This window comes from Lepisma saccharinum, chromosome 6, assembly GCF_977018435.1.
Source record: "Lepisma saccharinum chromosome 6, izLepSacc3.1, whole genome shotgun sequence".
Taxonomy (NCBI): Eukaryota; Metazoa; Arthropoda; class Insecta; order Zygentoma; family Lepismatidae; genus Lepisma; species Lepisma saccharinum.
Window position 1 is genome coordinate 10,017,398 of NC_139234.1, and position 17,527 is coordinate 10,034,924.

Sequence of the window (17,527 nt, forward strand, 5' to 3'; positions counted from 1 at the left end):
GTGTGATTTGAAGTGGGGATGGGGAGGATCTCTCCCACGTTGTATAACATCTGCTTATGAATGACACATCCCAACCAGAGACAATTATTTCCCAGACACCAGATATGTAAACTACCACTATTAAATATTGAAATTATTGTTATTTTCTTAATTGTTAACTTCTGTAAATAATTGCTAACATTAAAATTGCATGAGAAATGATTGTTTGGTGGTACATTGTTGAAAGATAGTTTTATCTGAGACATTATTAAATGCAAACACTCTCTCTACACAGTGTAAACTACTTTATTTCTTGCTTTAGCAGAAAACAGCCAATCTGCCATTTTAAAATCCACTTTTGGGGGGTTTCCCGATTTTGTCTGATTTTGGATGTTACTCTGCTGCCTCACTACTTTTTGTTCCAATTTCTTGACTGTTGCAATTATTTCTGACTGTCATACATTTTGGCATGCATGTGCTTTCTTTGCTTTGACCCTAACGTCTTGTGACACACTTTTACTAAGCGTGTGAACCTCGAAAGGTTCGGGGATCGAACCTGGAGCCCTTTAGATGAAATTAATTATTCTTCAATCGGGGGTTAGCGGTAGCCCGTAAGCTTTCCCTTGGCTGCATCTGATAACTGCAGGAGGTACCTAAATAAACTTAAATTTACAGAATCCTTTATAAAATGGCAACTCTCTAGATTTGGGTTACTATGACCTTAAGTCTGCATTGGCAAAGGATGGCATTATAAAAGTATATTATTACCTGTCTCTCTTTAGAAGCGTGAACCGAAGAGTTTCTAAAGTAACTCTCACTCGCTTGCTGAAGTTCGCCTCTTAAATTGTCACTTAGCTTCGCTGCACTCCACTTCCAAACAAGTTTCTAAAAATCTCCATCCAGCCTGAATCTCCTTCAAAATCAAACTCACTCTCCTCTCTCCAAAACTCAAAACACCCTTTTCTTACTCCCGAACCACTCTCCTGTTCTCTTCCAAAAATTCCAAGTCCCACTCCCGTCTCTCTCTCGACCCAGATCCAACTTGCATTTACCCTGATCAAAACTCCTCCCCTTTTTCTCTCTCATCAATTTTCCTTTGCAAATATTGGCGAATGCTTTTCCCTGAGCTGGCGCTGAAGTTAACACTTTCCTATACTTCCTGCCAGGCTGCCTAGCTAAATGTAACTCGAAAATGAAAATGAGGGATACATAACGCTAATACCAACCATGTTATGTGGTTTAACCCCCTGGCATTGTCAGCCATGTGAGGTTGTCAATACCTTATGTAACCTAATCTTTGTGACCTTTGGTTCATGGATCTTCATAAAAAGGATTGCTTAAATTGTTATTTAGATAGTAGTCCAGGCAAATTGCATTTACACCTGGACAACATTGCTTCAGAAGCTTCAGAAACTCTTTTACTAATGTATGGTATTTAGTTGGATACTAAATGCAATAGATTGTAGACTTAGATCAGATATTGTTGATATTAGATCATTCTGAGGGGCCAATATTGATTCCGACCATTATTTGCTTATGGTAAGGATTAGAGCAAGAATATCTAATAGCCAAAAGATGAAGGCGACTAATATGATGAAATTGAATGTCCCACAGTTAAGAAGACCAAAGGTGGTTAGTAGGTGCATAAGCAAAAGGGATGGAAGTGTCAGAAGTGTGTTACGTGCTTTTGAAAAGCTAACTAAACTAAGCAACGACAAAGCAACGCAGAATCACTCCCCCGTGACACACCTGTCACTTAATTAAACATTACATGAATTATAAGATGGTCAGGATAAGTGCCTACAGTCGGAGTTACCGAGAATAAACCTAGGAGGATTTGTTTTCAAGCACCTGAAAAGACGTGACATAGTACTACGGTGGTTCAGAATATACATATATATTAAAACACATATAAATAGACAGTACATCTTGCCCTCTTTCTCTCTCTCTCTCATTCATTCATACACACATTCCATGGCATATTGTGACAATATGACAATTACAAAGGTTAGATTAATTATTACTTTGACTATACTCATGCTATTTCTTGGCTACCTTGCCTTTTACAATTTACCATTTAGGGTTTTAAGTATAATGTGAATAATTGTTCTTTGTGTGAACCCTTTTATCTTTTCTGAAGGTACAAATATATTTCAATGAACTATTGTTTGGCTGGCTGTTAACATAAACTCTGATCTATAAAGTTGATTAGTCTGCCGGAATAAGGATGTCTAGTTATGCCATAGCACTGATTTAAGTTATGCAATGATTTGATTTACGCAGATTCGCGGTAGATTGGTGTCATCTCTCTCACACACGCACATGGTTGGATCTTACCTTCACTGCATTCCCTCTAACCTGGGTCGGGTGAAAGTGGTCCTACATTTTTGGAAGGCGTCCACACTCCAGTGTCGTACTTCGCGGTTATCCTGGTTGGCGAAAGTGGATCAGTCGGCAGCTCCATCTGGCATCATCGGATCCTGGCTTCACTCGTTGACTTCGTTGGCACGTCCATGACGATACACGTACACTGTCGACTCCATACGACAACTAGCGCAGTAATAGGTCAGTCCTTCGCTGTCACTTGTACGTAGCTACGTGGCTTAGGCGATGAGACGAACATACGCAATGAGCCATTCGCGGTTTCACATGGACACACATGGATATTAAATGTTATTAACTTTAGTATTGGCTGTTATGCACTTCGGTATTAACTTTGCTATCAATTGTTATTAACTTCTGCTAACTTAGGACGTTGTTTCGGACGATTTACACAGGTGGACGTGTCTGGCGTTATTCTCACATAACCACACGTATGTGCACGGATGCGTTGATGGCGAGGGGGAAATGACCACCTGGGTCTAGCCTCTGTGTTTAGGTGCCTATTTATTGTTTTCGGTGCTTTGACCGTTGTCCTCCTATCCTGGTCAACACCCAGGCCGTCCCTTGACCTCTGCTATCAGCCCCTCGTGCAGAGATTAGGCTAAATCCTCCGCTATTGTGTTCGACACGTTCAGCAAGGGCCATCTCAACAGGATACCGTCTTCCATTGTATCCAGCGATGGATCTTTAATAATTTATAACTCCCGTAGTTCTGTTCTGATTCGGCTGAAATTCTGGAATCTGTACTTTCATGATGTGGTCTTCCGCTGGTTAAAATCTCATCCAATTCGGTCCATTGGTTTAGAAGTTGCTCTTTTCCTGTTATCCTCCATATGAATGCATGTAAATCCGGATTCGGGCGAAAAACGATGGTTGAGCAAGCTAGCGTTGGCTAAGGCAGTCGCTAGACACCTTTATTCGCGACGGATTATAATATTACCAATTGTAATTAATTCTTAATAACGGGCAATTAGATCAATAACCTGTTACTCAATATTTGACCGTTATAAGTGGAAAATGTAGATAAGAGTAGGATGGATATAAGTTGAGGATTAATAATGTAGCAAAGGAAATACTTGGAACACAAAAGAAAGCAAAGAAAGAAACAAAGTTCGATGAAGAATGTCAAAATGTGACCAAAGAGAAGAATGATGCACATGAGAGGATGCAGCAAAGAAGTGCAACAAGGAGAGTTACGAAGCGATATCAAGAGAAAAGAAGGATTGAAAAGAGAGTCGACAGGAGGAGAAAAAGAGAATGGATGAAGCAGTTGAAAAACCTGCATGAGCAGAAGAGCACAAGACAGATGTATAAGCTGGTAAATAATACAAAAGATGTTTTTTAAGCTAAGGACAACAGTCTGTAGAAATGAAACAGGCGATATTATTAGTGACAGTTATGAAGTTTTAAAAATGTGGAGAAGGCATTTTAATAATTTATTGAATGGCAGTGCAGATGTAGCAGGTATGCTGGAAGAAGGGTCAAATGAAGAAGAGGAAGGAGAGGAGGGGGCAGGAAGTCCAACACTAGATGAAGTATGGGAGGCAGTCGAAATGCTTAAAAATAGTAAAGCACCTATGACAGATGGGGAACTTGCAAGCAGAGCTGCTTAAGCATGGAGGTGCAAGTGTTATTAGAGGATTGACTGAAATACACACATGTCCATAAATTAAGGATCATGTCACATCAGACACACACATCATAACATAAAACATACAGATGTTAGATCTCAACCCCAGAATAACAGTTCCAACCAATGAAGTTTGTTGCAGAGGAGTCACACCATACAACTATCCAGGAGGGTCTAGAAGAGAAGACAAGGCACAGCAACACATAAGTACACAGATACAACAAGATTAAATTCCCACCAGAGATGCTGGAAGTTCGAAAGAGAAGTAGAACCCAAAGGACCATTGCAAAGTAGGCCAGCAAAGAACGAAGAGTAGAAAGACCTTGAACAGGGAGTTTGGACAACTTGCCACTGGGAAAGTGAATAACAGTCTCAATAGTTTCATGGAAATGAAAGTTTATTATACAGGGTAATTCAAAATGAATGGTGCAACTTTACACAGTTATTATGACATTACTATTTATGATAGAGAATTAGACGGGGCATCAATATAAAGAAGAACTCTGGAAGTTTTACTCACATGACTCACATTATAAAGATTCAACATGGGAACAGCGTATAACACGGAAAAGGTCCAAACGATAATCAAGTACTTGCTATACACGAGACAGCAAGTCGTTGTCAACGGTTTCGGAGGCACTAACAATTTGCAGTTGTAACTTTGGGAAATCTTTCGGAAAGGTGAAAGATATGCATTACTACCGTAACGCATGCGGAAATGTCTTTGGACCACTGTGATTGAATCAGTGATATAACCTCGTATATTTCTCTAAGTAAATTTATGATCTACAGTTTTCATAAATCTACTACATTCGTACTTCACAGCTGCATGGCTTGTGGCAAAAGAAAGAGAAACTCAAAGTTTTCTTCCTTTGTTCTAGGTTCAGGCTGAGTTGGTACAGGAGGCACTGCAATCGCTGGAACTAAAAATGGCATCAGTGCAGGAGACCAAGTCACCGATTGCTGTACAGTGAAATTTTAGGAGGGAATATGGACAACCACCACCTGGATTACAAACGCATTGACAAGTTTAAGGAGACTGACGCAGTTGCTAGTGTCACCCAAGAAATGTTGCACAACACATGGTGTGAACTGGAATATCCCTTAGATGTTCTGCAGGCAACAAAGGGTGTGCATGTGGAAGTGTATTGATATTGTAAATAAACCTTTGAAATGTTGGAAAGACTTTATGACCACCCTGTATTTCTGGAGATAAAGTACATTATTATATCACACTTGATGTTTATTGTACATACCTCTTAGATGGATGTTCAATATTTTCTTCACCTTGCAGGTCACCAAATGTAATATTTTCTTCTGTAATGCTTATTTCTTCAGTTTTAATAATATCTAATTTTTGGTCCAATTCTCCACTATGTTCTTCCTTGTCTACATTTCGCTTGGAGAAAATATAATTTTCACATGGTGTTGGAAGAAGGACTTCACTTTTCTCTATCATACAAGGTGTAACTAATTCTGTAGTTTTCCACTCTGATTTGGTTTGAAAATCAGGTGTAATGTTCGAAGTCTGTTCACTTTTTGTTATATCTGGGTCTAAGAACAAGATGTCTTTCAACTTTTCTTCCACAATGTTGATTGTTTTAACATCTCTGTTGAAACTTTCATCTGGTGCCTCATCTTCCTGCTTCACATTACAGCCTGATAACACCTTGCTGAAAATAAACAACAAACATATTATAGTTAATAGAACAGGAAGAAAATACTGGATGAAAGTAGGGGTAGTATACTGTGCTGTGAAGCCAGATGTCCCAACAAAAATTTAAATATTGGAAGGGAAGTTTTCAGTCTGAACCACGACAACATTGGAAAGAGGAATGGGATCATGGGCGAGCTGTGACTCCAAGAATAAAACCTGTTTTGCAGAAGTTTTAGGAATTCTGAACATTTTAAAATTTCTCTTGAAAATTTCAGCTTTAATGATTCAAGGAATGGTTCTCATAGCAGCTTTTGAACAAGTATTTGAAGATAAGTTGCCAATTTTTGGTTTTGAACTTGAATTGAAACATGGCAATATTAAAAGGTCTATTATTTTTTTTTAAAGTGGGTGTTGGGGTCCCTGGTTGAATTGAATAATATTAGCTCTAGTCTTTGGTTTGTGCAGAGATGGATTATTTTGGAAATCACATAAAATTTTGTACATATCAGACCTGACTGTTGCATTTTAAAAATATATTCAAGCTGATGATGGTACTTTCTAATGTCTAATGTCTAATGTTGAGAGAGGCCTGGTTCAAAATCATGTGTTTAAATTCCCATTATGTGTCCACGAGGTCTAATCTCTTGAATGGTTCTGATAATTCTACTAATGCAATAGTGTTGACATTTAACATATATTGTAAATGTCTGCAGTGTTTCGTTATGGAACAAAATATTTTTATGACTTTCAAATGTTGGTTTCCTTGTTGCTGCAGCTGCTGAGCTCTTTTTTTTCTGTAAGCGATTGATTACTTTGGAATGGAAAAGAAAAGCCACAGGATTGATTGATTGAATTAGTTTATTTTACTTTGCTTTTGTGCCAATTTTAACTAATAGCGAAGATGAGGATGAGTGACGATATGATGAAATTGATGAAGGGACACTCAAACAGCCATGCCCAGACTGGGATTCGAACCAGGGACCACTGGCATTGTAGCACGCTGTGCTAACCACTCCATCACAGAGGCTGGCATAAAGCCACAGGACTTTTCCGTTCCTTCTTACTGTAGTTTTCCTTTTCTTGGATGAACATCCTTCTCTGTTGTTTCTCCGCTAGAACACCAATAAGAAGCAGCCATTCTGAGTATTAGTTTTGGAGGACTTTCCGTTTTGTCTCTTATTTTTGTGTGAACCTTCCAATAAAAAAAAAGTCATGTGCCCGATCGGCCGACAATCACGAAGGTGAGACAGAATATTATTGAGAAGAGATATAGTGAAGAGAATATTTGTGATAAATGGAAGAAATAAGATTTTTGTTACAAAAAGGAGAATAGAAGAAATAAGAATTTGTAGCAGAAAGAAGAAATAGAAGAATTTGCCACAAATATAAGAAATAAGAATATCCCTGCACATAGAAGAAAATAAGAATCGCCGCAGAAAGAAGAAATAGGAATTGATTTGAATAGAGGATATAAGAACTGCTTTAAATAAAAAAGGATGACCATTTGTCCATAGAAGAAATCGACATCATAAGAAGAAAGAAGAAGACGACTCATTTTTACCAAACAAGAAATTGATGTCAGAAGAAGAAAGAAGAAGAAGCCTTTCCTTTTACCAAAGAAAAGAAATTGTACAAGTAGAAGAAAGAAGAAGAAGCTTTACCTTTTACCATAGAAGAAATTGAAGAGAGAAGAAGAAGCCAACTCTTTTACACATAAGAAGAACATAACTTCCTTTACTTCTAAACGTGCAGTTAACTTCTCACTTTATTCTATTATAATTGTTTAGATTTGTATCATCAGAGTTATTTAACCACCTAGTCTGATTCCTTATTTCTATTAGATTATGACATTCATTATCAAACCATGGCTTACATTTTCTTGGTTTATGGTATCCTATACTTTCTTTAGCTGCTGATTCTATTGCAATACGTATGTGCTCCCAATTCTTATTTACCTCTGTTTCATTTATATTTTCATCATAATTTAAATCCTGCAAAACATCAAATCTATTTGACAGTTTAATTTGGTAATCTTTCTTAATTCTTTCATCACCAAATTTTCCTGTATTAAATTTTAGAGCTTTTAGATTTTGATTTATCACCGAGAGTCTTTCTCTAAATTTAGCAATTACTAAATAATGGTCACTGGCACAGTCAGCACCTCTATGTGAACGAACGTCAATTATACTAGTATGCCTTCTCTTATCAATGAGAATATGATCTACCTGATTATGAGTTTTACCATCTGGAGAAGACCAGGTATATTTATGGATATCTTTATGTTTAAAAGTGGTACTTTTCACAATTAAATTCTTTGAGGTTGCAAAAGTAATGAATCTTATACCATTATCATTACTTAATTCATGTAGACTTTCTTTACTAATCGTGGGTTTAAATGTCTCTTCTTTACCAATCTGTGCATTACCGTCACCTAACAGAATTTTCATATCATTCTGGGAAAATTTATCTAAGACCTGTTCTAACTCTGCATAAAAGTCATCTTTAGTATTATCATCTTTATCTTCCGTTGGTGCATGTATGTTTATTAAAATAATTTTACACCACCTACCCTGTAAAACTGCATATGATATCCTATCATTAATAAATTCTACTGTTTTAAAGGCCCAGATAATTCTATTATTTATGAAGAATCCTGTTCCAAAATTATGATTTTCAGTACCACCATAGAAATAACATTTTGAGTGATTTATATTTCATGCTAGCAACAACAAAAACCAAGTATACATACCACATATTACATAGAGCTTAGGAGTATTTTAGTCTATTTCATTTATTGATGAATCTTTATATTTAAGATACATTACATTTACAAAATCGTGAGAAGCAGAAACCACCATAACAAGTAACATACCTTTCCTCAGCAGTCCCAGTCTGAACATAGGAAATGTTGGAAGTTTCATCATGTAATTCATCTGCTAAGCCTTTAAAATTTTCTAATACTCCATCGTCAGACATGTTTGGCTTCTCAATAACAATTTTTGTACAATGCAACAAGAAACTTCACAAATATTTGTCTCCAATGAATGTAATTCTGAAAATAAAAATGAAAATGGTTTAAATATTTACATAAATATTCAAACTTGAACACAGTCAATTGTATGTGTGGGTTCTCTCTTTCACACATACACACGGTGGTGCATATTCTATCTACCAATTTCAGTTGGCAACCCTGCCAGAATGCTCATGCGAGTGGGTGGCATACCTACATCCATGGAGAGTTGGGAGTTGTCCGGCAATTAGTATACTATGAAACGTTGGCTGGTGCAGATGAGGATTGTGGTGTGGAAGCCTTCATCCAAACAGGCACTGCGCACTGAGGCAGAACAATAAAGATTGCCATGCACGTGTTCCAGAGTCACACAGCATTCTGAGGTTGGTTAGACAGTGGAAAGTCACGGGTAATGTTGTGAACCGCTGTCAAAAACGTGCTATTCCACAGGATATGTTGAGACGTGTGTCATGAGCCTTTCTGCACCCCTCAAACAGTGCATCCAAGCAGGAGGAAGACATTTAGAGGACATTATTTTCAAGGTGCACTGATGTCGGTCTTGTCTATATTATACACTGTATTAAATGCCCATGTGCATATTATTATATCATAACAATATAAAGTTACTACAAGCACTCACCATCTATATGTTACAATTTGAAGTTGGTAGATACAATATGTGCCACCCTGTATGTCAAATTTATTCTAAGGTCACTTTCTTCTCTGGCAAAATGACAGGAGTCAATCATAGTGGGGTCTACGAACGTGACAATAAGTGTATGACAAAATAGCATGTTAAAGATGTGGAATAATTTTACATCAGCAGTTAATGAGCACAGAAAATACTTCCCAGAGCATCAGGCAAAAACATGCTGTGCATCAGGCAAAAACATGCTGTGCTGAGGCAAGGATAGCATCTCTATACCCTGTTAAGAGGATTATCCAAATACCGCTCAGCTACAATGTGCACTTCATAATTTCATAGGTGACCACAACAGTTCCACCAATTAAACCATCATGAAAGACTTGCATTTTCCAACATTCCATGAAGATAGAAACTGTAAACCAGTAATATGAAAGTATTACTTAGCGACACTATCAGTCCAGAATTTTGTTTGTGGGTGAATGCAATATTATGCAACTTCCGACCACAGAACCACATGTAAATACACAAATTAGAATTCTTATTTTGTATTTTTGCTATTTAGCATAATTTTTCTGCTAGTTTCTGGCTAATTGTTCCTATGCAGATGGGTGATGATTAGATGCTATTGATCAGGGGTACATCCATACCCAGGCCAAGGCTCAAACAATGGAACTTTGGTGGTGAGGTTAAAAGTTTACCACTTAATGTTTGAATTGATTGATTGAATTGGTGTTTGAAGTCCACTTTATGCACAGAAAGGCTAATCAGGACTGGACCTACAGTTTAAAGTAGGATCCGAACCACTGTGCCATGTGCCTCCACCGGGTATCAAACCTGGAACCCCTTGATTACAACGCCATGACGTTACCACCGTCAGAGAGGCCCAATCACTTAATGTGAATGGCCACCAAACTGATATGTAAATCATAATACTGCATTGAAATGACACTTACAAAAAGATTATGGTTTGCACCGTTACCCTGGTTTGACACTTTTTATGCTCCATTCCACCTGTACTAGTATTATTAGGGTTACCAGACATCCCCTTTTACGCAGACATGTCATTCAGGTCCTAAAAATGGTCTGGGTGGGTTTTTAAGAAACAAAATTTTATATTTGCAAATAATTATTGATATTGTTTCCGTCTTCAATTTCAAAGTAAGGAAATACAACACTCTCAGTTGCAAGTGCAAAGGCATGAAATTGTTGGACAGTGTCTCTCTTCTGTTGTTGCCACCGTGCTGCATGAGCTTTTGATTTCAAAGCATTTGCAACATCTACAGCAGCTTGCGGTGAACTGCAAGTTTCTAACAATAGGTAAGGATATTGATTCAGACAATTAACAATTATTTACAAATATAAAATTTTGTTACAAATCTTGAAGTGAACATGAGAACTCAGAAATAAACAGTAATTTTTAACTGTTCTACTCTTAGTTGTTACACGGTAGTGGAGAAGTGAAGTTGTGTTGATCAGCGATCTGAACCATGCTAAAACACAAATATGTTCTTAGTGACGACTTACAAAAATGATTTCCAGACTTTAGGCATGGAAGAAACAACTCAGAAACAGAATGTCTTATCGTCCACCAGGCACATTAGTTTCAGTTGCTAATAAAGATAACTTTATTTCAGTATAGTCTAAATACATTGATGTTCCTTTATTATCTGGCTAACTTACTCATTGGCATTAAGGTACCCAAAGGTTCATCACTGCAGCAGTAGAAACCTTCCATTTTTTCTTATCTGGGGCAAGAAAATCCAATCTTCATTATCTTTACCAATCTCTTTCAAATCTACTCTAATCTTATCTTACCATCTTCGCCTAGGCCTCCCTAAGGGGCTATTTCCTTAAGGTTTTTCTACAAGAATTCTCCAATACATGCTACATAACATGCACATCTAAATCTTCTTTATTTAATGGTACTAACAATATTAGGGGATGTACATAGTTTATGCAGTTTATTATTATGTAATTTTCTCTTCAAATACCTAGGAAGCATAACTGAGAGAAGTGGAAGAATAGATGAGCAGGAGGTAAACAGAAGAGGACAAATGGATGGTGGACTATATCAAAGCGTTCGAAGATTAATATGGAACAGGGATGTACCTATGAAATACAAAATGATATATATAACACATACTATGTACCTATAATTGCGTACGGAGCAGAGACTTGGACAATGACAGAGAGAGACAAAAGAAAGATGCAGGCAGTTTAGATGAAATTTTTAAGGAGTATAATGGGGAAAACTAGAAGGTTTAGAACAAGGAATGAGGAGATCCGACAGACCGGGGGGGGGGGGGGGGGTGAAGCTTCAGGAGTCAGGACAGGAGAGTTCAGGCACAGATGAGATGCTTCGGACACATGAACAGGATGGATGCAGAAAGACTACCAGTAAGAGCTTACAATGCACAAGGAGTGGGAATAAGGCCAAGGGGGAGACCAAGATGTCGGCGGAAAGAGCAGATAGCGGAGAATGTTAGGAGAAGAGGACAAGATTGGAACACAGTGGAAAGAGAGGAATGGTGGAAGACCAAGATAAAATGGAGAAGTGTCACAAGCTGACATTAAATGCTAAATCAGCAAATACCAGCCAAGTCCCCGGTGACGAGAGGTCGCCGGGACAGTCAAAAGTTAGTGGCCGAGAGAGCCGCAAGTGAGTGGCCTTAGTGTGTGCACCGTAGACTCGACCCACATGGAGGTTTGGCCCGTGCCCAACGTAGATGACCTCCGTGGGCCAGCACCATGGGAACATCAACAGATACATTGATGACAATTGGTTCTTCTATTATCAGTGTTTAATTACCTTTTGATCCAGCTCGGGTGTGAACTTTCCCATCGTTACGTGAATCCTAAATAAATATTGGTAAGGGGCAAGAGCATTAATTATTCCTCCTCCTCACATATAAATACACCCTCTCGCAGTGAAGCAATTTAAGCTGGCGGATGGCCATAAACGTAACATGGTGCTTAGTGTGCCGGTTTTGTAGTAGTATAGGCAAAATAGCTATCAGTTCCCCCCTTTACCAATTTGTAAAATTGACATTACCACTGTTTTCTAAATTCACAATATTTCTCGAGGAGGAGCTCAGACAGCCAGGAGTAGATTCAAATATTACCGCCCTTGATAGTCTAAGGGTATCAATATATTGTTCCAAACTAGAGAAAATACTAACACAATCCTAAGAGACTGCATTTTGACGTAAAATAAGTCATAAGTTATTAATTTCCGGCTCTCTAAAACCCAACAGGGTATTGTTAATATATTGCAGGCCAACACATTTATTTTAAAAATCTAGTTTTAATGAATATTGCACTCATAAAGATCACGACGATCTTAGAAACCTGGTGCAGAGGAAATTGAACTTGAGGCGGCAGTCAGCACATTCCAGTCCACAAGCAAGTGGCATTGAATTACCAGATGCGAAGTTTGCCGTTTCCAATTACTTCAGAAGGTTACGGAATTTTCTCTCGTCAGCACTAAGTTCAGTGCTCACAGACGACCGAACCGACTTCAAGTAATGCAACTCTCGTTCCAACCGAGAGCAAAGTCCAACATAAGAAGGAAGGAAATTAAGCTATTAAATATTGTAGATGCGAAACAGTTTTTTTTCTTTCTCACACAATATTGTGTCGACCCTTTGTCCCTGCGACATCACCTGATCATGTGAAGAAACATCACATGAGTACGATGTCCTCCAGACAACATCGAAGCAGCCCGATTTTCTGCATTACCTGTACATGTAAACAAAGGTACGAGCAAGATGATTATAGCTATTGCATATGGATTTAATTGAATTATTGTTTTAAGTCCACTTTATGCACAGTAAGGCTAATCGGGACTGGACCTACAGTTTAAAGTGGGATCCGAACCACTGTGCCATGTTCCTCCACTGGGTATCGAACCTGGGACCCCTTCATTGCAAGGCAACGATGCTACCACAGGGAGGCCCTATTGCATATGGAAAGAGAGCTCTTGTATTTTCACTGCTGGCAGCGAAAATACAGTTTCAATGCATTTGTTGTAAAATTCTTATTCAGCGACTTTTCAATAATTTATAACCACTTTGAACACGTTAAACATCTCTACAGAACATGTACCAACGTTGTCTCCATCTACTTCGATTTCATATTTCTTAAATTCAAATCATATATTCAATATAAAAGGCAATATTATCAATACAGTCCACGTAACGAAAATATCCTATTTTCTAAATTGTTATCATGCAGATGAGCTCCCCAAACATCGATGAAGCGAATTGAGAGCGCTGCATCGTTAAAAACCGACCAAACTCTCACACAGAAACACATTTTTTTTTTTTACTTCTATCGAACACAACTCACACGAGTTGGACAGAAATACCAAATCAAGTTCCCAATTTTTCCTTGTTACATCTGCCATTTTTCTGACCTTTAAAATATTGCCATTCACATCTATTTACATTATATTTGACACTTCAATTCCTTTTTTTTATCACGAGTTAATACTATTTGTTATGCTAAATTAGAGTGCATAATTCAAAACCTTGTTATTTACATCCTGATTCAATTAACAATGCTCCAATTCACGCCCAAACTTTGTTTCTGACATAATAAACACTGATAATATATCACGAATTGCTGTGTCATCACTAATGTACCTTGTCGTAGAAATAAGATGCAGCCATTGCTCCAGATTCAATCAAGATGTCATGCAGAGTTGCAGACGAACACACATCAAATTAATATTATTCCAGGAACTATGCTTTGTTGAACTTTCTTCGTGAGCATGATCTTGTCTCCAACTTCAATGTGCACTTCTTTCCAAATTGGTGAACACCTAAGCTTTTTTCAGTGTGAAGAATGATATGTATACATATTTTTTTCAAGTTTCTTTAACAGTGTTTACATCAGTGCTCATCATGAGATCAACATATTTGTGTTTTTTCTTGTTCCATTTTGCTTCAATTTTGTGTACTAAATGTTAAACAAATAGAAAAATAACATAGAAACTTTGATTTCCTTTTTTATTTTACAAATAATGTACGTTACATACAAACAATCATTTCTCCAAGAAAACATTTTCTTCACGTAAGTATTAAACATTTTGTTTGATCAAATTATGCCTAAGCTGCAAGAACATGTTTATGGGTAAAAAATACCCAGGCAATGTTTAAATATATTTTTAATTAATTAAAGTAAGTGCCTGAGGCCCTTCCCTTCTCTGTACACTTCTGACAGTCGGGACCTTGAAGCAGCTCTGTTGATTCGTTAGCTCCACTCTCAGGGCAATAGGAACACTGCCTGGATAAATTTCACACACATTTATATACAGCGTGAGCACAAAAACACTCCCTGGTTTCAAGATGTCATAAAATTAATAGTTACTTGAATATTTTGATAAAATTGATATCCAAAGCTCAGTTAACTCAAAATATTTTAATATCTTTCTTTTCAGAATCGCTAGTTGTGAATTCTGTAGCTAGAGGGCAGTAACATCGAAAATGGCGTTCACTCCGCAGCAAAGAAGCTGATGCGTGTTAGAATTTTCCAAAACAAACAGTGTTGTGAGAGTGCAGCATGGATTTAAACGGAAGTTTAATGTTGATCCACCTACACACAAATCCATTCTGCAGTGGCATAAAAGATTTGTTGAGAAAGGATGCATTTGTGATCAAAGAAAAGAACATTCTGGCCGACTGTCCATCTCTGAGGAAATTGTGGAGCGTGTGCGAGAAGCCTTTGTACGCAGTCCCAGAAAATCAACACGTCAAGCCAGCAGGCAGTTGCAGGTGCCACAAACTACCGTACGCAAGATTTTACGGAAGCGTTTGCGTTTTCACCCGTACCGGCTGCAATTGGTTCAAAAGTTATATCCACAAGAGAAGGTAAAGCGACGTGAGTTTTGCGAGACTATCCACACTTTAATGGAGGACGATGAAAATTTTCTGACAAAGATGATTTTTAGTGACGAGGCGACCTTCCACTTGAGTGGAAAAGTGAACAGGCATAATGTTAGGATCTGGGGAAGCGAGCATCCGCATGCCACTCTTGATGTGGAACGTGACTCACCCAAGGTGAATGTTTTTTTGTGCAGTGTCAGAGCGTCGAGTGTACGGTCCGTTCTTCTTTGAGGGGCCAACAATCACAGGTGAAAGCTACTTAACAATGCTACGTGACTGGTTAATTCCTCAACTTGCTGCAGAGAGAGGTGACTACATTCTACAACAAGATGGAGCGCCCCCACACTGGCATCAATCTGTATGTAGCTTTCTGAATGACAACCTCCCACACTGTTGGATAGGACGAGCTGGACCCAATGATCAAAATCTATGCAAGTGGCCCCCACGATCACCGGACATGTCAGTTTGTGACTTTTTCCTTTGGGGGTTCGTGAAGGACCAGGTCTATGTACCTCCACTACCCACAACCTTGAATCATCTTCAGGAACGCATCAGTACAGATGTCAACTTCATCACACCGGATACACTTGAGAAGGTGTGGTTGGAGCTGGATTATCGTCTCGATGTTTCCCGCGTAACAAGTGGCGCGAACATTGAGCATTTGTAATTCCAATGAACACCACGAAAACTTTATGAGTTTTTACAACTACTGTGAACATTTCTGTAGAATACTACTTTTGGTATTAAAGTTATAACCTTTCAAAACTCGGGAGTGTTTTTGTGCTCACGCTGTATATATATATATTTATACACACACACATTTCAGTTCGATATTTCAACATGTTCTATTTTCACTTTATCAATTCCATAATACAACAAAAATGTTCAAATAATTAGTTTAATTTTATTAAGTTTGAACTTAATAGAATCAAGTTCATAAATATAATAAAGATATTATTTACATGATTTAAAACAATTATAATTTGCACTTGAAAAGTAATTTTACTTGTGCCTAATATTTACCCAGCATGCATCCTTGGATCCTAGTGGAGAGCATTCATTCTGCCAGGTTAAGACATAAAACTTTTTAGAAGAAACACTTTTTTTGCAAACTGTGTTTGTGCAGGGCTAATTTAGACACAAATATCTTTTTGCAGCGGAGACACTTTAAATGCTTGTGTTTCAGTTCAGTGCTTACTGGATGAGAAATAGAAACTGCAACAGATTGTTTTTGTCTTTGGTTTCTTACAATACGTTCACTCCTCCTTACATGTTTTATTCTGTGAAAAAAGAAGTTAATTTTAAATCAATAATAAATAATCTGTAATGACAAATGTTCAAAATATTGTACATTCATAGGGTCAATTATGAACATGTGTTGTAGAAATATCAACCGGTTAATTGGATCTCCTCTTCAATATAAACTTTTAAAAAAATGTATTCTTTTTTCAAGCTTCACTATTGTTTAATATCATATGTATACACATATCTCACTATTCAATAGTAAATTGAAATATGATGATCAATGTAAAACAAACATTCATTGCAGATTGACCTAGTGATTTTTGAGATGAGCACTTTGAAAAGTACACTGTGTTAAACTAAAAGTTTCTTTGACCAAAATTGTTGTAAGTGTACTTTATGCCCAGACTTATTAACTGGGAGTACAGCTACAGTTTAAAGTGGTTTGAATTGAATTGTTGTTTTAAGTGGAATCTGAACCACTGTCCCACGTGCCTCCACCAGGTATTGAACCTGGGACCTCTTGATTAAAAAGTGATGACGTTACCACTATGCCATCAGGAAGGCCCAGTTTAAAGTGGGACCTGACCACGGTGCAATGTACCTCAACTTGAGATTGAACCGGGGACTCCTCAATTACAAGGTAATTGAATTACTACTACATTGGAGAAGATCAATAGATGCACAGGATGCATAAGATGAAAGAAAAGTAGGTTCAGAAATTCTCCAACACTAGGTCATTCCTTTAATAACAGTATCTTAATTATATTACATATCCCCTTATAACATCAACTCTACACATGATATGCAGTGTTATAATTAATCAACAGATATTACTTTGCAAGTAAATGCAACAGATCTGCATATTTCTAGATAAATGTTGTGTAAAAATTGCTTCACAGATAAAGTGGATAATAAGGAATGGTTTTCTATTTAATTTTGTTTTTAAATAACATGTCCTAAATTTAATTTTAGTAATTAATGAATATAGTTTCCCTTATTATTCACTGTTCATGCATGTTTGTGTGTGTGTGTGTTTATGTATTGTGCCAAGGAGAATAAATTGGTCACGATACACTTACTACACAGAACCCAT

General features: G+C 37.5%; 1 protein-coding gene across 1 annotated transcript in view; it reads right to left on the reverse strand.

Moving 5' to 3' along the window:
• Positions 1-14,344: 14,344 nt before the first annotated feature.
• LOC145988555 (uncharacterized) overlaps positions 14,345-17,527 on the reverse strand; it is a 30,672-nt gene continuing 27,489 nt past the window's right edge. The window contains exon 4 of the mRNA XM_083123488.1: positions 14,345-16,469. Within this exon, the coding sequence (XP_082979614.1) occupies positions 16,277-16,469 (193 nt within the window). The 3' untranslated portion in view covers positions 14,345-16,276. The remainder of the gene's footprint in view (positions 16,470-17,527) is intronic.